General features: G+C 39.2%; 1 protein-coding gene across 1 annotated transcript; it reads left to right on the forward strand.

Annotated features, from left to right (window-relative positions):
• Positions 1-13265: 13265 nt before the first annotated feature.
• On the forward strand, positions 13266-22069 carry comtb (catechol-O-methyltransferase b). The gene is made up of 6 exons (XM_067431728.1): positions 13266-13334; positions 17476-17647; positions 17847-17964; positions 20685-20878; positions 21030-21161; positions 21290-22069. The coding sequence occupies exons 2-6, from the start codon at positions 17477-17479 to the stop codon at positions 21467-21469; spliced, it is 795 nt and encodes a 264-aa protein (XP_067287829.1). The 5' UTR covers positions 13266-13334; position 17476; the 3' UTR covers positions 21470-22069.
• Positions 22070-23030: the final 961 nt, after the last annotated feature.

Genomic DNA, 23030 nt, shown 5'->3' on the forward strand with positions numbered 1-23030 from the left:
AACAGAGATATTAGTTCATCCCTACATTGTTCAGCAAATAAGGAGGCGTCTTTAAACAACACCGAACTGGAATATTAGGTCAGTGTGTTGACTGTCATATATCTAGCGCTGCGCTTGATTGTAAACTGGTGTTTACAAGGTAACATTTTTTTCTCCATACTCTGTGTGTGTATTAATAGGATGTTATTGTAATGTATCTACATTTTGAAAACAAATTATAAAGTTAATCATCTCCACTTCATCCTGAGATATATTTATATATTTTCAGAGAATAAAATAGATTATATGATGTATGTATTCTAAATTACTATTTTGTAACTAATATGTTTCAGATTAACAGTCATTTAAATATACACAAGACTACTCCATTTAATGAACTCATGCATTTTAATGTACTATAACAGCAGTGAATGTGTTGCATACCTGTTTGTTTATATCTATATATCTAAATATGTATATGTAGCTATGAAGAGTATGATAAAAGCATTTCATATAGAGGACCTTGAAGTAAGAATGAGTTTTTTCTCTTGGAGGGCTTATATTCTCTGAAGTTCTAGACATGCAAACAAGCTTATGCCTGGTCTCTAAAATGAACTTTAAAGCTCTAATACAGGGATTTATACTATTTAGCCCACAGTCATCGAATCAACAGTTTCAAAGGACATGAAAAGGACTTTTGACCTAAAATATTCTGATCTTGAACCTTGAAAATGTAATTTTGAGGCTGGTTCACGCACACAGATAAAAAACGAGCATGAGAAAGTTTAAAAATGAAATGAATCCTTAAATTAATGTCTTAATGTAATTATTCACATTTCTTTTATTTAGTTGCTTTGTTGTTTAAACTACTTTGATAAAATTGGCATCAAATATTGTTGGAATATATTTTATACTTTCATGGTTAGTCTTATCCGACTTGATACCCTTTAATGGATATTCTACAGTATTCAACGCATATAGCTGAGCATTTACTGTAGTTTACATGTTGAGAAGTGGCATAAGCTGGTCTTATGTGTGCACTCTTTGGAAGCAAAATACCTTGTAATTGTCTTAACCAATCAGTATATCATCGTTCTGTTTACTAACTAGTTTGGATACTTGTTTTTAAGTCCTTTTGTTACAATTCCTGAGTTGATGTTTTAGTTTCTTTTCTTTTGATTGTTCTTCTTGAAATTGTAATTCTGGCAAAATCATATCATTTCATTACAAATTACAGAGTTTCGAATGATTATCATTGAAATCAGTACAATTTGGTGTCCACTATTACAAGACTGTAGACTAATTTGTCCCCATGTTAAGTCTATGTATTATTGTCAAAACTGCAGAAAATGGGTCATATGATGGTTTAAGTTTCAAATGATGATGTTTTATTCAATACATTGTTATTTAGACTTGAAGAATCCATGTGTAATTGCTACTCTTCATGTTGCGGGTTTTGTGAGGTGCCTCCAGCTGGTATCTGAAACTCATGACCAAACAGCTGTGCATTGCTAGTCTCTCTTAGTGTATTTTGGTGACATAAATGTCTGTACTGTAATTAATTATAAATAACGAAAAATACCTATATGTAGCAACTTGAATAAACAATATATATTGTATATTTATGAACTAATCATATTTTGTATACATATTTATTTGCATAGTACATGCCTCTAATTTGTTTACACCAATGAAAGAGACGCTTGTTGGCATCTTAATGAATGACACCCTGTTTTGGCTTTAAATTTTGCTATCATTGCAGCTTTGTAAATCATAAATGTATTGCTTGTTTTTTTAATATACATTTTCCATTGTTTCTTTTTTTACATTTCAAATCAAGATGGTCTGTTCCAAAAAATCATAATAAATATCATGATATAAAAGTTTTTCCACATTGTCACTTATTTTTCAAAGATGAATCATGCATTTTTAATTTAAATTAGTGCATCATGTAATTACAAAACAAATTTTGGGTTACACAGTACATTCTGAAAGGCTGTTCAGTTCACCTTCTGTACATTTATATTTGGTCTTTGGTCACATCACTGCATGCCCACTGAACACTTGGAATGTGTTGGAATGTTTTTCGTCCACTTCATGTGATTCTCTCCTATTCATATTGGCAGACAGGAAATTCTCTTTGAAGCATGCTTCATACATTCTGCAAAATAATTTATATTTAACCGATTTCTATGACTAATACCATGTTTTAACAAAATGTAATAAGTTAACTCAATACACTCAGCTCCTTTTACTCATGGTTTAAAATGCAGAATGACACAACTGCACAAAAATGACCCACACCTCGCAATGACCAGGTGCTTTCTGTCTTCAGCCGACAATGATTGGCCCCTGATTGGGCCCCGTTCCATCAGTCGTTGACAAGAGCAACTGGAGAATTCTTCACAACGATCACAGATGCAATTCCACCCCCAAACAGTTGGCGGCAGTAATGTGACGAAGCAACTTGGGAGAAGAAGGATAGGTCTTGGCTATCAGCAAACCTGCATAATTTAAAAATACTACTGTTAATGTGACACAAAATGTAGTTTTAAGTCCTTTTCGGGCGAGAAAGTAGTTGATCTGATGTCTCTGTAGTGCTTAATATTCGTCTTGAGATATTGAGATGTTATTCGTTTTGTAGATCTAACTGCCAATCTTTGGTCTCATGAATCTATAATTTGTACCCTGGCAGATAATTTTTGCTGAGGCCAAAGTGAAGTTTTAAATTTTTTAACGGTATAACCGTTGTAGATAGCACTAACTTTGTTTGACTAAATTGTTCACATTGTTTCTTGTAGCCTATAGCTTATACCTTTTACTTATACTCTTATAGTCTATCATTGATCAAACAAACTGACATTTAACAAAAAGAGACTGGGCTGTGTTTTATGTCATTTCATTTTATTACAGTGGCATTCATATGCAAACTTGTCTGAACCACACACACACATATATATATTAGGGCTGTCAAACAGTATTTTTTTCATCACATGATTGTCATGAGTTAACTCACAATTAATAGCAATTTAATCACAGATTTTTATTTGTTGTAAATGTATCTTAAATTAAGTTTAAATTAAGTTTTTAACACTCTAATCAACATGGGTATATGAACAAATATGCATGCTTAGTGAAACCATATAATACTTATTCAATAATAATCAATAAAACAGCATGAAGGCTAGATACGTATCAAAGGTCATAGATGTTTATCATAGATGTTATCATTATTAACACGTTAACTTTGACAACCCTAATATATATATATATATATATATATATATATATATATATATATATATATATATATATATATATATATATATATATAAACGAAAAGAGTGCTGTTTTATCATAGCCTATATTTCGTTTTATTGTAGCCTAAAATGTACAAGGGGTCGGCCAAGCTTGCCTTACTGGGACTCATAACTGGTTTTAATAACTCAATTCACTCAGGTTACAACACGGTGCACATCGCACCAAAACAAACAGTAATTCTCAGTCTCTCAATCTCAGTCAGCGGTTTCCTTTACAGCAGTTCCTCTCTGGCCTTCCCAGTCTTGTCCCAGTGTGTGCATCTCCAGCTCTCTGTCCCCTGTCCTTGTATATCCTGGCATATATTCTCTCTCCATGCCAATTACAGTAACAAGAGACACTGATTAGTCATCACCGATCACTCTAACCTGCTGCACCTCATTAACGGGCCCATATATTCCTGTGTCTCATCCAGTCTTGTTGTCAGATCGTTGCAGTGTGTCCTGTGGGTTCCTGTGTGTTGTCTCGTGCTCTCCGTGTGCTTCGTGGGATTTCTTCGCCCCGGTTCCGATTCCAGCCGACTGTGTCTGCCCGATTGCCTCCCTGCTTCACGGATATTTGTCAGTGCCAGCGAACCCTCCTTCATTGACTTTGCTGTTATCAGCTACTGAGACAATTCTGATCTGATCTACCTGGTGTTTTGAGAGAATACATTTTTACTTATTCGCAATTGGATCCTCCTGTTCTTTTCTCCTAGTGCTCACGACAGAACGATCTGACCAATCATGGATCCAGCGAAGATGGCTAAACTACAAGGATATCTGACTGCCAACAGTCAACACATGGAGCGGCAGGAGGAGCATGTCACCGCCAGTGCACAGACAGCAGGCACTCGTGAAGCAGGTGTCCGAGCTCACGACTCATATAAAACAACTGACATCGCCCACTGCGCCCAGCCCACCGTCCATTCCCCACAACCTAAGTATACGTGTCGGAGTACATGATTCAGTTCCGGACATTGGCCGCTGAGAGTAAATGGAAGGAGGAGGCACAGTGGGACAGATTCCTGCATGGTCTGGCTGACCGTGTCCAGCGGGAGATCTGCGCCTTGGAGCTTCCCAACAGTCTCAATGATCTGATGGACCTAGTGATGTAGGTGGATTTCAGACTGGAGATGCGAGACCGGCACACCCTCGTCAGAGAACCACCTGATCCTTTCAAGTTCCCGGGGAGGGACACGGTCAGCCCATCCAGAGATCCCCAGCCCATGCAGGTGAGTCGAGCTCGACTTTCCTGGCAAGAGAGAGAACACCGAAGAACTGAGGGACGGTGTATGTACTGTGGTGCGGCGGGGCATTTCCTCAATGATTGTCATTTAAAAGATCAAGCCCGGCAGTAGAGGAGGCTACTGTCGGGTGGAGCGTCATTGAGGAAATCCTTATCCGCAACTCTCTTGCCGGGAAGAGTGCAATGAGTAGACCGGTCACACAAGTGCCAAGTCTTCGTGGACTCCGGAGCAGAGGGTAATTTTATGGACCGTTCACGGGCCACCCAGCCCCAGATTCCCATTCACCCCCTCAGTACTCCCATCGCTGTGCACGCCCTCAATGGAAAAACACTTCCCAGCATCACACACACCACGGACTCTGTCACAATCACCGTCACGGGCAATCACACAGAAACTATGACCTTCTTTATCTGAGAAGTGTTTTATTTACTTCTTACTGAAGTGTTCAGTAAGTCCAGGGTGCCCAAGGAGTACGTTGACCTGAAGGAAGTGTTCAGTAAGTCCAGGGCTGCTTCTCTTCCTCCCCATCGTCCCTATTACTGTGCGATAGATCTTATGCCAGGTACGTCTCCGCCTAAGGGTAAGTTATACTCAATTTCTATTCCAGAAAGGGAGGCCATGGAGAAATACATTTCTGATTCGATAGCCTCCAAGTTCATCCGCCCCTAATCTTCTCCGGCGGGAGCGGGATTCTTTTTTGTGGGTAAGAAGGATGGGTTCCTGCAACCTTGCATTGAGTACAGAGGGCTGAACAACATCACGGAAAAGAATACCTATCTTTTGCTGTTGATGTCTTCAGCCTTTGAGAGGTTGCAGGGAGCATCAATATTCACAAAACTGGATTTACGTAATGCATATAATTTGGTCCGCATAAGAGAGGGGGATGAGTGGAAGACTGCATTTAATACCCCCAGGGGGCACTTTGAATACGTGGTCATGCCCTCGGGCTGTCCAACTCCCCGGCAGTCTTCCAAGCACTAGTCAATGACGTGCTAGGAGACATGGTAGATCAGTTCATTTATGTCTACCTGGATGGCATTTTGATATTTTCATTGTCTCTCCAGGAACATGTCCAACACGTCAGACTAGTGCTCCAGAGGTTGCTAGCGAATGTACTTTTTGTCAAGGCAGAGAAATGCACTTTGCATGCACAGTCTGTTCCTTTCCTAGGGCACATTGTCTCGTTCGAGGGAATGCGCATGGATCCCGACAAGGTTATGGCTGTGATAGATTGGCCAACTCCAGATTTCTGCCAGGCCCTGCAGAGGTTTCTGGGGTTTGCCAATTTTTATCGACGTTTCATTCGTAATTTCAGCCAACTAGCCGCGCCTTTGACAGCGTTGACCTCCCCCAAAGTAACGTTCAGGTGGTCTGGTGCAGCCGAAGCTGCATTTTCCAACCTCAAGAGCTGCTTTGTTTCGGCTCCATTCTCATTGCCCCTGATCCATCACGTCAGTTTGTGGTGGTGGTAGACGCTTCAGAGGTGGGGGTAGGAGCGGTTCTTTTCCAGCACTCTTCTTCGGATGACAAGATGCACCCATGCGCGTTTTTTTTTCCATTGATTATCGCCAGCCGAATGTAATTACGACATTGGTAACAGGGAATTGTTGGCAGTCAAGCTTGCATTGGAAGAATGGCGCAATGGTTAGAGGGAGCGGGGGTTCCTTTTATCTTTTGGACCGACCATAAGAATCTAGAGTAAAAAGACTTAACTCTAGGCAGGCTCAGTGGGCTCTTTTTTTCAGACGTTTTGAATTTTCCCTATCGTAATGCCCAGGTTCTAAAAACATCAAACCCGATGCTTTATCTCACGTTTTTGACCGCTCCAAACGCCCGTCTACTCCCAAATGCATTTTTCGTGAGAGACTCATTGTCTCGGCACTCACATGGGAGGTCAAATCGAAGGTCAATCGAAGGGGTAACGCCTCGGCCCTGTGCCCCACCGAATCGTTTATTCATGCCTGAGGGAGTTCGGTCCAATGTTTTTTAATGGGGTCATAGTTCCAATGTATCTTGTCATCCTGGAGTTAATAGAACCAAGTTTTTGGTCAAGCAACAGTTCTGGTGGCCTAGTTTGTCTCGTGACATCTGGGAATTTGTATTGGCTTGTTCGGTTTGCGCTATGGGTAAGACTTCCAATCGTTCCCCAGATGGGTTACTCCAACCGCTGTCTGTTCCTTCGAGACCCTGGTCCCACATCGCTCTAGATTTTGTTACCGCCCTCCCAGGGCAAGGCGGCCATTTTGACCGTTGTGGACCAGTTCTCGAAACTGGTTAATTTTATGCCCCTGCCTAAGTTACCTTCTGCCAAGGAGACAACGGTGGCTGTCGTAGACCACATCTTTTGCTTACATGGCCTTAAGATGGACGTGGTTTCCGACAGGGGGCCCCAATTTGTATCCAAATTTTGGCGTGAATTTTGTAAATTACTGGGGGCGACAGTTAGTCTGTAGAAAGTGTTATGATGTATTGCTGCCAAGAACCCTTCCTCTTGGAGCCAACTGATTTCTTGGGTTGAGTACGCTCACAACTTGTTACCAGTGTCGGCCACGGGCCTCTCTCCATTTAAATGTTGTTTAGGGTACCAGCCACCTATCTTTTCTTGTCTGGAATCCGAAGTCCCGGTCCCCTCCGCCCACACCGTCCAGAGGTGTCGTCACACATGGAATAGAGCCGTGAAGCTCTATGTAGGTAGACGTACCAAGGCCCAAGCCGATCGCCACCGGGCTAAGCCTCCCATCTACGTCGTGGGTCAAAAGTGTGGCTTTCAACTAAGAACATTCCTCTGCTTTCTATAAGTAATAAACTGGCTTCTTAATTCATTGGTCCTTTTCCAGTCACTGAGATCATTAGCTCGGTGACAGTCCGCCTCAAACTACCTCCAGCGTACGGGAGGATTCACCCCGCCTTTCATGTCTCCAAATTAAAACCTGTTTTTCAGTCCCACATAAATCCGCCAGTCCTGGTTGTTTGTCCTGAACCTGTAACAAATTCTCCATAGATAGCCGGCGCAATGTGTGGAGTTTTGCTCTCAGGTCCATGACATACTGAATTCGATTTTTCCCTTGCGAAGGTCCGTCCTCCCAAGCTTCTCTGAAAACGTCTAATACACCCCGCGGGACTGACGTCCATAGAGGAGCTCGAACGGGGAAAACCCCATGGAGGCTTGCGGGACCCCACGTAAGCCAAACAACAGGGGATCTAACCATCTATTCAAATTTTTGGCGTGTTCCTGTACGAACTTTCAAATCATTGTCTTCAAAATGCAATTAAATCGTTCCACCAAGCTGTCTGTTTATGGGTGATAGACGCTGGTGCGAACCGATTTAACGCCCAATAATTCATTTAGTTTTAAAGTTCTCGTAGTGTACATGACATAAACACTGAGTCTTGATCAGTGAGGATCTCTTTCGAGATCCCCACTCTTCTTGGCTTTGGCTGGGGCCGATGATGTTTCCCCGGTGTGAACCTCCCAGTTGATCCAGAACAGCTCGTGGTCCTACCGACCCCCCCACCCCCCCGACGTGATGACGACAACTCGACTCAACTCAGGCTCGAGAAACATCGCTGATACGGTGGAAATGGATAACAGACCAACTGATTACACTTGAATTATTATGTTTCATTTTTACTTCTAAAATGTTTGTTACGTGAGTTTAAATGTTGGCAGTATTGTATAAATGTCAAAACAGTAATATATGTATTTCTGTAATGTTATTTTTTTACGGTCTATGAATGTTACTCATCAAAAAGGCCAATGTTATTTATAAATGTGGTTGTAAAGTTTTTTACAAATGTTTAGAGGAAAATGAAAGCTTTAGCATAAGTTCTGCTGGGAAGACTCAATTACTACGTCACTTAATGCCTTCACTCTAATCCAATGATATTCTCATGTTCAAGGTATAAAGGCTCTTACACATGTTTGAGCTCACAGATACTGAAGCGACGATTACCCCCATCCTCCCCACCACCACCAGGATGGCCCTGTCCATACCCTGCCGGGGGGTCGGCTGCGCCCCTGCCCTCGTCTTCAGGCAGGAATTGCAGATCCGAGACCCTCGGATTATGCTCTTCGGACGGGGCCTACGCCAAATGACTCTGTACACTATCAGCTTGCTGAGCTTTTAATAAATGCACTATTGTCAATATATTTCTCCCCGAGTCTTTCTGGTAGAATTAAAGTTATACAAGAAAAGTTAAAGGGATAGTTCACTTTAAAATGAAAATTCTGTCATACCAAACAGTTAACTGGAGCCATTGACTTCAATAGTATTTTTTTTCCCCCTACTATGGAAGTCAATGGCTCCAGTTAACTGTTTGGTTTCTGACATTCTTCAAAAAATCTTCCCTTGTGTTCATCTGAAGAAAGAAATTCATACAGGTTTGAAACAACTTGAGGGTGAGTAAAGGATGACAGAATTTTCATTTTAAAGTGAACTATCCCTTTAATATACTCACAAATAAAAACAGTTAATATTAGCCTACTCATAAATATTGTTTTTAAATGCCCCCCCATTCTTTCGACTTTTTATTTGTAAATGTACCAAATGCAGCTACTGAGATCTACTAAAACATTTCCTTGATCTCCTTACATTTACTCATACTGTGTATGTAATTGAATTCACTGCTTTGAAATTTACAATTTTTTTTGGTGAAAAAATGTTTCACCAAAAAAAAACGAGTAAGGCTGTGTGTCCACCAACGTGTTTTTTTCACATAGTTTGCTGGCGTTTTCAATTGCTTTCAATGGGAATGCAGCGTTTTTTAGAAGGCCTGGAGCGCAGTGAGGCGCTGAGAAATTGTTTCATGCTCAAGCGCTGAGCGCTCAGCGTTTTTTACCAAGGGGGTAATCTAGCGCTCGGAAAGCGTTCCACCCCTAGGGGCTGCCATTGCTAGCCAAGCCATCACCTGCTGTTAGCATCCCATTGACTCCCATTCATTTTTGAGTCACTTTGACAGTGAATATTTTTACATCTGAGACGTTTAAAGACTCCATTTGTCCATTGTTTATTTCTAAAGAAACACGACAATGCATAAAAGGCTCCGTTACCTTGTATCTTACACTATCGCCCCGCAGAAGCTGTTTTTGTAAAAATATGCTAACGATTGCGTCATAACCAACGCGACTCTGTCGCACAGTTGAGAAATTACCGTATAGACCTGAGGAGACGCTCGCAGGCAATCTTTACTGTCTATGAGACAGTCGGGGGGACGTGGAGACATAAAGTCTGATAAAGTCAAGGGGGAAGAATGGGGAGAAGCCCATAGTGAGCCAAAAGCAACGGGAGAAAATATTTAAACAACGTGATTCAGCTTTCACTTTCCACAACTACTAGAAGACCTACAGCTGTCAGACAGGAGGCTCACGTCACATCTACGTCGTCAAGCTCAGTCTGAGCCTACGCAGTTCGCTCAGCCATCAGGAAGTGAGTGCCCCTAGGTTGACTTCATTTTTTCGCCGTTGACGTCAATGGGATCGCTCTGTCCATTTCTTTTACTGTCTATGTTTTTTACTGGTCCCGAGAGTTGAAGAATGGTCACAGCTTTCATCACTGTCCCTTTTCACCAGCCGTCCAATCACAGTGGAGGAGGGGCGGGATAAATACAACACGCACCAACCACCACATTCTGCGAGTACAACGCAAGCCTGCAGCACCTCTCAGAAACTGAAGCCTCTGTTCCTCGATCGCCCCCAGGTGACCGGTCCCAGTATAGCCGCACTTCCATGTTTTCTAATGGATGCGAGGCAAACTAAACAATCAAATTACACGTCAAATATTTTTCCCCCAAAGTTAGTTTATGTCATTGTTGGCAGTTATGATCACAATAATTTCATTTCACATGTTCGTTTTTTAAATAAGTTTAGTTTTAGTTAGTTATTTGATCCTATAAAAATGTGTGTGACGTCATGATTGACAGCTGAGATCTAATGAGTCCTGCACACTGTGCGATTTTTCAAAATCCTTTGCGAATGTCCCTTGTCAGACTGTACGAACATGATCCCCGTGTCACACTGTAAGATCTCAGTTGACATTAATGTCAGACTGCACGATAGTGAAGGTGCGCTAAAAACGGACGCGCGCAAGAAATCTCACCCGGAGTTTTATATCATCAATGAATGACGCATTCAGTGACAGTGAGCTGCATTACACGCGGGACTGAAATGCTGGCTACAAATACATTTCTAGCTCTCGTTTTGGTCATAGTTTCTCTTGAAAAACCGAGATATTTGACTGTCGTCGTAGGAGAAGTCACACTGCAGGATTCTGTGCCAAATCTTCTGACACTGCCAGAATTTCGTCTGAGGTAAAATTTGATCGCAGAGCTCATTAATCGGCGGCCGGTGAACATGTCAAACTAACAACCAAAGACGTCAGATTTTAGCCTAGGATCTGAGGAATCTTTTAGGATTTCCTAAATTTGTCTCAGACGGCCAAATCGTGGCCAAAATCGCACAGTGTGCACCCGGCTTTAGTCTTCTCTGAGTGAAGTTGTCACTGAGGCACTAACAGACTTTTTTCTGGATTTTTGGGAGCAGATTGTAGCTTTAGCTTTAATTTTTACATTTCCATAAACTGTTTATTTCACACCAACATAATTAATTGTTCTGCATCTGTGAGAGTGTGGGTGGGCTTTTGATATCCCGGCTGTACATCCTGCTCTCTACTGCGCAACTCCGTCAGTGCCTTGCAAAGTGTCTGAAAGCTTCAACTCTGGCCAGCGGAAACGGATGAAGTCACGTCGTCCATATTTTTTTTACAGTCTATGGTACAACGTCAACAAATGACAACAAGCAATAATAACGGAACAAAATTATTTAAAACAAGAGCAAATACTTTACATTGTATCTGCAATTTTATATAGAATGTGGCTAAATGGCTAAATGGCTAAAAACACTTTGGTGGACACACGGCCTAAATCATTGTAACAGTTTTTAGTATTTGGTGGGCTCAAGTTGTTTTAGAGCACTCTCAGATTGGATGGGCTTTATTAAAGCTACACTGTGTAACTTTTTTAGTTTATTCTTAGCTAAAAACACTTAGTTCTTTCAAAAATATATGTGCTCATTAATGTATATTTACTTTTTTCAAGTAATAAAGTATTCTCGTAAGTTTATAATATGCCATTGAAAATACATACGGGTGAGGGGTTCAAATGCTGGTCGGCATGTTGCCCCTCCATCTTGAAAGTACATTAGCCAAAGAGGGACATTTTAACACTCGATGACACTCATGGCCCATGGGCGTCCGAAACCTGGAAAATGCTGCCTTAGGAGGACACATTTGAAGGCAGGAAGGCATCAAGCTGCATCCGAATCTAATGTTTGCTTCACTTACTGTCTCCTGAGAGACCTTCATCTGATCGATTTTTGAAGGCAGCGTACGTGTTCTTTGCTGCCTTTGATATCCCACAATCCTATACTTTCCATTCAGTGACAGTTGAGCTGGGAAAAAAAGATGGCGTCCAGAAGATGTGTTTGCGGGTCAGTTTGTGTGTAAATGTACGATTTTTACCAACACATTACACTTCTGATGTCATTACTAGCAAGAAATCACAACTGCAGTAATTAAATATGTGTTTAGTTCTCACTGTTGCACTGCCTTAGAAGTCTCTCCGAAATTAGTTTCATGAGATGCCTTCATGCACAAAACGCTGCCTTACAAGTCATTGTCTGATGAGGCAGCAAGGCAACGAGGCAGCAGCCTAGGTTTTCGGACGCAGCCATGGACGAGGTCAAACTGGAAGCCATGTTAATCTTGGACTAAATCGGCCACCGTAGGAGTTAAAACGAAATCGGAATTGAGAGGAACAGAAACTAATATTCACTGGATTGTCATATACCTTTACACCGCTAGATGGGGGAAAATATCACACAGTGTAGCTTTAAGTGACAGTACCCAGAAAGGTGTCACAGCCATCTAATAGGCCTATTAGTTTCTGTCTAATCTTTATCTGACCTCCAGGAGGCAGTATAAGGAGACTGAAGAGGTTTAATTTGTTCTAGATCTATATTTGATTTTTTATAATTACCTATGATGATTAATTCAATCATAAAGTCAAATGGAATAAAAAATACCACATTTTGATTTCAGTCATAAAAACTGTTTGTTATAATAGTTCATTTGAAATTTGTACTTTTGCATTAGCATTAGCCTAATCATTTGAATGCCGTTCTGTGAACAAATCATGAATTCAATCCGTTAAATTGAATGTTCAATTAAATTATTTCGGTAAAGATCTGTTTGCTGCAGCGTCAGCGTGCTTTAACAAAAAGTAGCTATGCATCTTGAGCAAAAATTTACAGCAAATTTACGGCATGATTCTAATAAAAAGCCTCTTATGACTTTAAGAAGACTTGGGATATTGAATATTGTTCAATACTCGGTTATTTTGCTATTTTTCCATGTTTTGGAGTTGACATGCTTCTGCATTTTATGGAAAATTTGCATGTAGATGAGAGAGATGAGAGACTAGGCATTTAATTTAAGGTGAACTAACTTGTAGCCTATTTAATTTGGAGTGAGCTACAAGTTTCGTGGGGTGTAAATCCCCCTAAGACCATGCAGCGGTCCAACATTCCTCACAGCTTACAACTAGGCTAAACACCAAAAGAGGTGAGAGAGAGCGTACACGGTCAGCTGAGAAAGAGAGAGAGAGAGAGAGAGAGAGAGAGAGAGAGAGAGAGAGAGAGAGAGAGAGAGAGAGAGAGAGAGAGAGAGAGAGAGAGAGAGAGAGCACTTATCAGTAGAATGTGCAGCGTCCATGCAGGTTGGATACAGAAGGTCTTCAAGTGAAATAGACATCGAAAGTAAGTGATTTCTTTTATTCTTAAATTGTATTTTATGTGTTAACCATGAACAATCAGAAAACGTTGTATTGCATACCATCCATCATTTAGATCATTTACTTGAATTGCCTTTTTATGATGTTGTCCATTGATTACATTTATTATATGTCCACAATAATGTTACATTGCATAAAACCTCCTTTCCGGTCTCTTTCATTATTTCGATAATAATTATATTTGTATTATTATGTGTCACTGTTTTGCTCTCTTTTGTAAATATGATCTTGTCTTGTATCCAGTTTAAATTGGAAACCCAATTTAGGTTAAATCTAGTTTAGTAAATGGTTCACAGTGTGTGTTCTTGTCAGCCAATACCAATTATCATGTTTGCGCATCACTGAAGACAGAACTTTAGAGTCTTTTTTTAGTGTATCACATTTCTTGTTCACTGTAAAATAGTATGTTGCTCTAATGATATCATATCATGATGCAATATTTAAATAAAATAATTTATCATTTATAATGAAATCCCTGTGATATTTACAATCATTGCTTGCTATTGCTGTATGAATTAACATGAGTATCTATTGAACTGTTCCGATGCATTAAATACATTCACTGATAAATATTTACAGCACTGAAATTTGTTAAAGCCAGCCTCGGTGCTTCACTCATTCCTTTCTGACACCCATTTGAGAGGATTTTCTCACTAACAATAGCTGTCAAGCAAAGTGTCTGAACTCCACTCAAGACTCCAGCTACATTTGTGTATATATTTAAAGAAAGCCAGAGAAGCCCCTGTCATGGTCCTCTCTCAGGGGTGCTACACTCTTTGTCAACTAGCCCTTAACCTTGTGCTTGTTGCCATGCAACTCTAAAATCCAACTTGAGAACTGCATTTATTACTTTCCATGACTATTCTTCTTTATTTACTGAACAATTATTAACAGATCATTTTTGTGATAAAGTACATAGTTATGTTGCAGTGAATCAATTATTTTACATTCTACTTATTCTATTCAGCAAAATATCTGAAAAGGTGTAATATTTAGTGTAGGCAGTATTAGTTAAAAATGGTAACCGAAAAAGGACTGAACTGAACAGGGAGTATATAAGAGATACAACAAGGAACTGTCACGGTTCATGAATTCACTCCCTGCGTCCCAATTCGCATACTATCCATAGTATTCGAAATAAGAATTAGTATGTCCCAAATCGTAGTATGCTGAAAAGAGTATTCCAAAGATACCCGGATGGTTTACTATTTCCAGTCAGAATTTGAAGTGCGGATCGATACACACTCTAACGGCTGATATTGCCCACAAACTATTGCGAGTTGCCCGAAGATTCGTTGTCAGTCTTGTAGTTTTGTCCCAATCCCAATATCTGCTTCATAGACAGATTGCGCTACAGCAACATGTTGTAGCAATAGCAAATGGATCACATGAGAAAGATTTTTTAGGTCAGGGTTTATTTGCTGCATAGTAACCACCCATCTCATTAGACCAAGACAATAGAGGAATGGCCAGAGAGATGAAAGGACAGTATTTAATGAGAACATTAATTTCCATATACATTCATCGCATGGCTTGCAGGAGTGCAGACCTGGGCTCCATTAGAGTATAATTATATTGCATACATTTGTGTGTGTTTGTGTGTGTGTGTGTGCTGTTTGAAAGGTGATATTATTATTTTAACACTGAATGTACACAGACTGTTCAGAGGGATGCACTATCAGGATTTCATTAATTTACATGGATTTTACTGAAAGGTTGACTTCATTTGAAGCATGAGTAAAAAACTTGCAGAGATGCATTCAGACCAATATAAATGACATTTTCCAAAAAAATGACTTGCTGTATCTACACCTATCAGGCATAAAATAATGACAGGTGAAGTGAATAACACAAGCCGTGTCTCATTTCAGAAGGCTGTCCTCCGTAGGACGCATTCGAAGGGTGCATACACCATAAGGCCGTCTCATTCCAAAAAAGTGAGTAGGACACTCCAAATGCGACCTTCGAATGCGTCCTACTTTCACAGGAATTCGGAGTGTAGGCCTACATGAGCCCTGCGTCCCAATTCGCATAGGCCTACTATCCATCCTAAATCGAAAATAGAATTAGTAGCTGTGTTAATGGCCAAATGTGTCATTAAAAAAGTTCACAATGCTACAGGTGAAATATAATGTGCACCTGGCAAACAAGTTACAATACTGAGTGGAGCTGGCGACCGGTTCAAGATGGCGGCTCCACGGCTCGACCGTGCCAATAGGCAGTAGCGCTCGATAGGGCGTCTATCTATATGATGTCTATGGTTTGAGTGACCAACTAACAATATTTTACCCGACAAAAATATATTTATTCAGTGTTGTCCACATTATATTTCACCTGCAGCATTGTGAACTTTTTTAATGACACGTTTGGCCATTAACTTTTAAATGCATCATTATATTTAAACTGCAAACACATGAGGAGAGTCTCTGACCCACAAAGACCCACACACGGAAGATAAACGAGCGGCTACATTTCTCTCCGATACGGTAGTAGATTCAACTGAATGTGGAGGATTTGAACTCACTGTGACGAATCTGACGATGATTGACAGGGCAGATAAACGGTGACGGGATGCACGTAACTAAGCGACAGAGTCCGTTAAAGATGGCGAAGTAGTATGTCCCGAAGCTTGCATACTTTTCTGCTACACACTCAAAAGTATATACCTTTTCTTCACAAAAAGAGTACATACTTTTAGGACGTAGTATAAGTAGGCGAATTGGGACGCAGCAGAGGTGCCTTCACGGCTGGAGATACCCACAATTCTTTTCGTCTCCGTTAACAACCGTTATTTATTTATTTTAAATATTATATGAAAAAACGGCACCACCGCCAGATATACATGCGAGCGTAGGTGTGGTGTTTAAAATAAGTAGTTCAAGCTTTTTTGTGTTTTTTTTTTAAGCTCTATTAGGCCTACCTCAAACAGATAGTTTTGATAAATAGGATTACAACTGTTTAGTGCATTTTAGACGTTTAGAACAGTAGGCTACATTGCTGTCAAGACAAGAAACATTTCATAGTCATTTTCAAGTTATAAATCATTTTCATTCATATAACTGCTGTGAGAGCGCAACGAGGCTGAACGTGTTGGCATAGCAACGAGATACTTCCTGCCTGTGTGTCCTACGATCGAAGGACGTCTCGTTTATGATTGAGGACACTCCGTATACTGCATCCTACACAGGACGTGTCCTCCGGAGGACGCAGCCTTCGAAATGTAACGAAATGAGACACAGCTACAGTTTCTCTTCATTACGGCTTCTGTTAGTGGGTGTGATATATTATGCAACAAGTGAACATTTTGTTAATGTCTTAAAAGCAGGAAAAATGGGCAAGCAATAGGGATTTGAGCGAGTTTGACAAGGGCCAAATTGTGATGGCTAGACAACTGGGTCAGAGCATTTCCAAAACTGCAGGAAGTAACAGTGGTAAACCAGCGACAGGGTCATGGGCGGCCAAGGCTCATTGATGCACGTTGGTGATGAAAGCTGGCCGATGTGGTCCAATCAAACAGATGATACTTTAAAAATGTATCACGGTTTCCACAAAAATATTAAGCAGTGAAATCGATTTTAAAATTGACATTACAAAAGAAAAAAAATCTATAGAGCATATTAATGATTTCTTAAGGATCATGTGACACTGGAGTAATGATGCTGAAAATTCAGCTCTGCAGCACAGGAATAAATTACATTTGAAAAATAGATTAATATGGAAAACAGTTAAATTGTAATACTATTTCACAATTTTACTGTATTTTCGATCAAATAAATGCAGCCTTGGTGAGCAGAAAACTTTATTAAAACAAAACAGGCATTAAAATGTCTTAATTATGCCTAACCTTTAAACAATGTTGTATATTGATTTTCACTTTGTGAATGAAATATTTTTACACAGTAAAGGGAGCAAAATGAAATATTTAATAATACATTTCAATAATTTCTAAAACATTAAATCCAATGCAAACCTTTTGAATCAACATTTGATTGAATTTATGTTGTGATTTTTCTGAGCTAAATAACTAGATCTGTACTGTACATGATTATCTGCTAAATTCAATAAATGTACTCTAACAATTTATGAATCTTTATGTTTGGCTCTAGTATGTTGCTGGTGTTGCTGTGCTGGTTTGTCGGGGTCACAGTGCTTTTATACGTCTTGTATGCCTGGCTCATCCCCGCTGTTGTGCAGTTCAATGGCAGTCTCGCATTACTCTGGCATGATGTCATCGTTGAGCGTGCTCTTGATACTCTGACCAGATCTACTCGGCCACAGGTGACTCAATCATGTTCTGGTTTAACCATTTTCTATCACAATACAAAATTACAGAGTATACCTCTTTTCTGTCCTGCATCTGCAACTAGGATGCATAATGTGATCCCAAGACTGATGGAGGTCAAAGATGTTAAACTTTTGGGGCCAATAAAGTAAACAAAGTCATCACCAGACCTCTTTATGTCTTTGTTGTGACCAGCGTCTTCTGAAAGCAGTACAGAAGCATGCAACTCGAGGTGACCCTCAGAGTGTGATCTCGGCCATTGATCATTTCTGCCAACACAGTGAATGGGCTATGAACATTGGAGATGAGAAAGGTCAGAGCATTTTGAATTTTGTATGCTTTTGTATTTCCAGACTGATTTTTTTTCATTGCACAATATTTTTCAGGGGAACATCTGAAAGGAATGTAATAGTTGCTTCAAAACAGAAAAAATGGTTTATTAATTATAACATTTTTTGTTACTTTGCTAAAAGGTTTACACTACTATAGAATCGTTTGGGTTCAGTCATTTTTTTCTCTTTTAAATAAATGTAAGCCTTTATTCAGCAAAAGTGACAGTATACATATTTAATGGGTTTCTGTTTTAAATTATTGCTGTTTTTTTTAAATGCTCTTTTAACTAAAACATCCCTGAAAAAATGTGTCATGCACTGTAAAAAACAAAAACAAAACAAAAACAAAAAACATTGAAACGACTTTAAAAAAATTAGTTTTATCTTTTATACAATTTATAAAATGATCATATTTTTTTACAGTGTGGTTTCCAAAACAATATTAAAAGCACAACTGTTTTCAACAATTTATAGAGCACACATTCAGCATATTAGAATGATTTCTGTTGGATCATGTGACACTAAAGACCTGAGCAATTTGGCTGGAAATTAAAAGGGTAGGCCTACTTCAGCGCTGGGAAGATGAATCTGTATTTAAATTGGATCATTAATGTAGTAGAAATGTGAAATTATTTTTTTTATTTGGTGCTTACTAGACTGAGAAAAGACAGAAAATGTATTTTTGTAAAAAGGGGATGAAAGACAACAATTCCCAGAATGCTTCGCTGCCCTATGAGTAGTGGTGGAAATTTTGATTCTTTTAAGAGACTCGTTCATTTTCAGTTCGTTCACCAAAATGATTCGTTCAGATTTGTTCACTGATTATTCAGTAATAAAAAATAAAAAAAAAACATAAATATGACCGCAGGTGACGAAAAAGAGTGTTTTATGTGTAGGCCTAATGTCTTAAGTCAACGAACGTATTTACTTACAAAAAACTGATTTGGCTTTATTAAAATGTGCATAATCTACTCATTAAATAAAATAAGTCTAAATAAGTGGTTCCGATGACCACAGAATGTTTTCTTGCATGATTACCATTTAATTGTTTGGTCAGACATTAGACATTCATATATCTGGGATTATGGTAAACATGGGGTTATAAACATGAGGTTTGTGTATAACTGTGCTTTGCATCTGCTTTCTGCTGATTGTTGAACGAGACTGACACGCATGCTAAATGACCACGAAGGTAGCCCGGTTTGTTGGATGTACCATTAAATAACGCAGCAGCTGCCACATGTGAACGCGATGTTACTTTATTAACAGAGTTCATGTCAGCAACCAAACAGTGCACGACTCGCGTGTATATGTTTAGTGCATGCGCACCAAGGAGGGAGGTCGTTCCTAAAGTACAGCATATTATAATAAACAAATTGCACTTTTCTTGTGAACAGATCATTTATCACAATGATCTACACAGTTTTTTCATGAGCGAGATAGAGATTCTCTCTCTAAAAAGACACACGAGATCTTTTTAACCATAGGCTGTCACGTTTTTGCTTTACAGTTTTTAGAAAGTGCATGACGTGACTCAAAACAAAGTAATGAAGAAAACGGTTCAAACATAAAACATAAAATACAAACACACTTTACTTTACTGTCTAGTAGCTAATCATTTAACCATCAACCTGCATTATTACATTGTTTTCATTACAGTGGTAAAGTGTACATTTCTTTCTTTGCTGCAAATTTGCCACCTACACGAGCAGAGCTGATGCTATCAGTATCCTTCAGCAACTGGTTCATTTCGTTCACCAACGAACAACATGTACCAATTCGAACGAGATTTCTCGTTCAGAGTCAGACTCAAAGCCTCTCAGTCAGTAAAGTGCGTATTCGTGTTCACTGAATTCAACAAATCACATGCTCAGTCACATCTCATATTTGAACGCTATTGGCTTGAGGTTTTGTCATTCTTTGACAGAATGAAACAGTCCACAGAGCTACTAGATTACTGGATCACTTTCACTTCTCCACCGGGACCACGTTCATTTTCATAAAATCAGTTCATTTAGAGAACAGACACTACAATTAAAAACTGAACGTGTCTGTTCAATATAATGTGATTTAGCTGCTGAGGTAGTGTCGCAGCATATACGCTGCAGGAGTCAGATTACATTCACCGTCATGAATGAGTTAAATGAGCTCATGATGAGAGCTGAGGTAAACACATCTGCGCTGGCGGCATACTACATTCACAGTGAGTGTTCAGTCTGGCGCGTTTGGAAGCTCATGGAAGCTTAACTTTCATAGGAATTAATTTGAGAAGTTAAAACGCTCACTTTGCTCCACCAGCTGCACCGCTTACATGAATGCCTGCAGCTGCAAGCTGAGCTGTGAGTGCGATCTCGCATCGCCCATGCGCGAGTTGCAAACGCGTGCGTGCGTGTGTGTGTGTGTAAAGGTTTGGCTATACTTGTGAGAGCCAAATGTCCTCACTTATAGTGAAATATTATGACAACATCCAACTAATAAAGACATTCTACTGGTCCTTACCACTAGTTTAAAAGCTTATAAATCAGCCAAAATGTTATTTAAATCTAGTGTTTTGCACGTGTCTCTGTGAGGGTTGTGTTTAGGGGTAGGGGATGGGTAAGGCAAAATAGAAAATACCATTAACCTGAAATCAGTGGAAGTCTATGCAATGTCCTGAGTAATATAGTGAATCAAACGCGTGTGTGTGTGTTTGTACACTCAGGATCTATCCTGGATTCGGTGGTGAGTGAGTTGAACCCAGAGAAGGTCCTAGAGTTGGGCACTTACTGTGGATACTCTACAGTGCGCATCGCTCGTCTGCTTCCTCCTGGAGCTCGTCTGATAACGCTGGAGTTCAATGCAGATTTTGCTGCAATCGCTCGACAAGTAATCGCCTGGGCGGGTCTTGAAGACAGAGTAAGGGCCCTTTTCCTCCACAAAAAAAATAATTTATATTGCTTACATACAGTAGTCCTTATTTACTCTCAGCAAGCATTATGTTTGTAGCCTATATATTTCAAACAAAAGGAGTCATTTTTTATAATGAATTCCTGTTTTATTTCATCAGGTCCAGCTTGTAGAAGGTGCGTCTGAAGACTGGATCCCGCGCATGAAAGAGCACTTTGGAATTGAAACATTTGATTTTGTTTTTTTGGACCACTGGAAGGACCGTTACCTCCCTGACACAAAATTAATGGAGGTGCGTTTGATTCTGACCACTTTAATTTAATTCAATGTCAGTTAGAGATTATCTTGGCAGTGTCAGTATTTTCGTCTCGATTTTACTGGAAGCATATATCCTACATTTTCTGTGCTTCTCTTTTTTAGGAGTGTCTTCTTCTAAGGAAAGGCACCGTTCTGCTTGCTGATAATGTGATCTGTCCGGGAGTCCCAGACTATCTTCAGTATGTGCGCAATAGCTTTTCCTATAAAAGCTGCTATTTTAAATCCCATTTAGAGTACACCAAGGCAGAAGACGGTTTGGAGAAGTCTGTGTTTTTAGGCTAGAGATATACAGAGATGGTATGCTTAACTGTTTTTTGTGCTTGAATTTTTATGCTTTTTTAGAGTTTCTGAGACCTAACATAAGGTGCATTTTGAATGATTTATTACCATAAGTCCCTAAGACATATTGTACTTAAAGTCTGTGAATACAAATTTAGCATTTTGCAAAACTGCATTTTATTTGTTCAAATGAGTTTTTACCACTCTGCGCCACTAGAGGGTAGGATCACATTTAAAATGGCTCATGTATATGTGACGGTTTAGATTGCCTCTTACAATTCAACCAGAAGTTTTATCTTTAAAAAATCAATTGGTTTTATACCAATGACTTTAATATCACATATTTGTATTTTTACAGAAATTGTGACTTTTAAAGTTATTATAGGTTATTTTACAGAATTGAAGCCAATGTGTGCCACTAGCGTATGTTCATTTTAGCTATTTTTAAAGTATTGATCATAGCCATGGATTGCAGTTTTATTTATGTTAGTGCATGTTTTGTATGCTTTAGTGTTGCTATTTATTTGTCTGGAATTTCAAAAAAGGTAATGTTTTTAATTAGCTTTTTAATGAGTAATATATTTTTGTTAATCAGCAATCTATTCTTACCACATTATAAAAAATACACTTTCATTATCTCACCATTGCTTGTGTGTGTGTGCCTGTGTGTGTTCATGTTTTTATGGACTTGAATCTACATATGAATCATATATTGAATATATGTCATGCGTGGGGCTGAGTAACAAAATAAATAAATAAATAAATAAATGAAAAAAGACACGGTTGTCTTAAAACACAAGACTATGAATACTAGTAACAGACAATTACACTTTTATTTATTTTTTAGATCCCTCACTCACATTTTATAGTGTCATATCCCACAACTTGATTTAACAGTTAAAAATCTTGAATAGCACTGAAAACTAACCACCACAGCTCATTCAAAATATAGTAATAGGCTTACAGATAGTACATAAGCCATACATTTCAACTCAATTCATTGACAAGCACTCTAATAAATAAATAAAAATAATATAGCCAGACAAATGATCTGTGGACAGGGAATACTTTGTCCCTCGATCGCTGGTTTGCTTAAAAATTTTACAGAGATGGTACGTTTGTTTGAATAATTCATTCATAACATAAAGCCAAAGATATCTAGAGAAGAAAGTGGAGTCAATATGTTGGGGATGTGAAAAGCCATTAGCCCATATACAGACATGTGTGTCGGAATAAAGTCTAACGATGGTATTATGGACCAGAGTAAGGCTATACACTACCATTTAAAAACACACCATGTGGTCAACTAGATTATCTCTGTCTTCATAAAAATACAATAATTCTAAAATCTTAATAAAAAAATCCTATAAATCATTATGACAAGACCAGGAGGGTCTCACACCAGATTGTTCCATAAAAGCAGACGGTCTGAACGCAGAGAACTATATCCAGCAGTGTTCACATTAAAAATATATACCGGTCCATCCCTCTCAGAGACTTCTCAAATGCATGCATGATGTGGTAATCCCAATCTGTGCCCATTAGAGAGAGAGAGAGAGAGAGA

This window comes from Pseudorasbora parva, chromosome 22, assembly GCF_024679245.1.
Source record: "Pseudorasbora parva isolate DD20220531a chromosome 22, ASM2467924v1, whole genome shotgun sequence".
Classification (NCBI taxonomy): domain Eukaryota; kingdom Metazoa; phylum Chordata; class Actinopteri; order Cypriniformes; family Gobionidae; genus Pseudorasbora; species Pseudorasbora parva.

What these genes read in the sequence shown, in the direction of transcription:
- comtb (XM_067431728.1), top strand. Translation starts at nt 17,477, where the DNA reads ATGTTGCTGGTGTTGCTGTGCTGGTTTGTCGGGGTCACAGTGCTTTTA. An exon ending in GAACATTGGAGATGAGAAAG is followed by an intron (nt 17,965 to 20,684) that starts GTCAGAGCATTT and finishes TTGTACACTCAG; the next exon opens with GATCTATCCTGGATTCGGTG. An exon ending in CTGACACAAAATTAATGGAG is followed by an intron (nt 21,162 to 21,289) that starts GTGCGTTTGATT and finishes TCTCTTTTTTAG; the next exon opens with GAGTGTCTTCTTCTAAGGAA.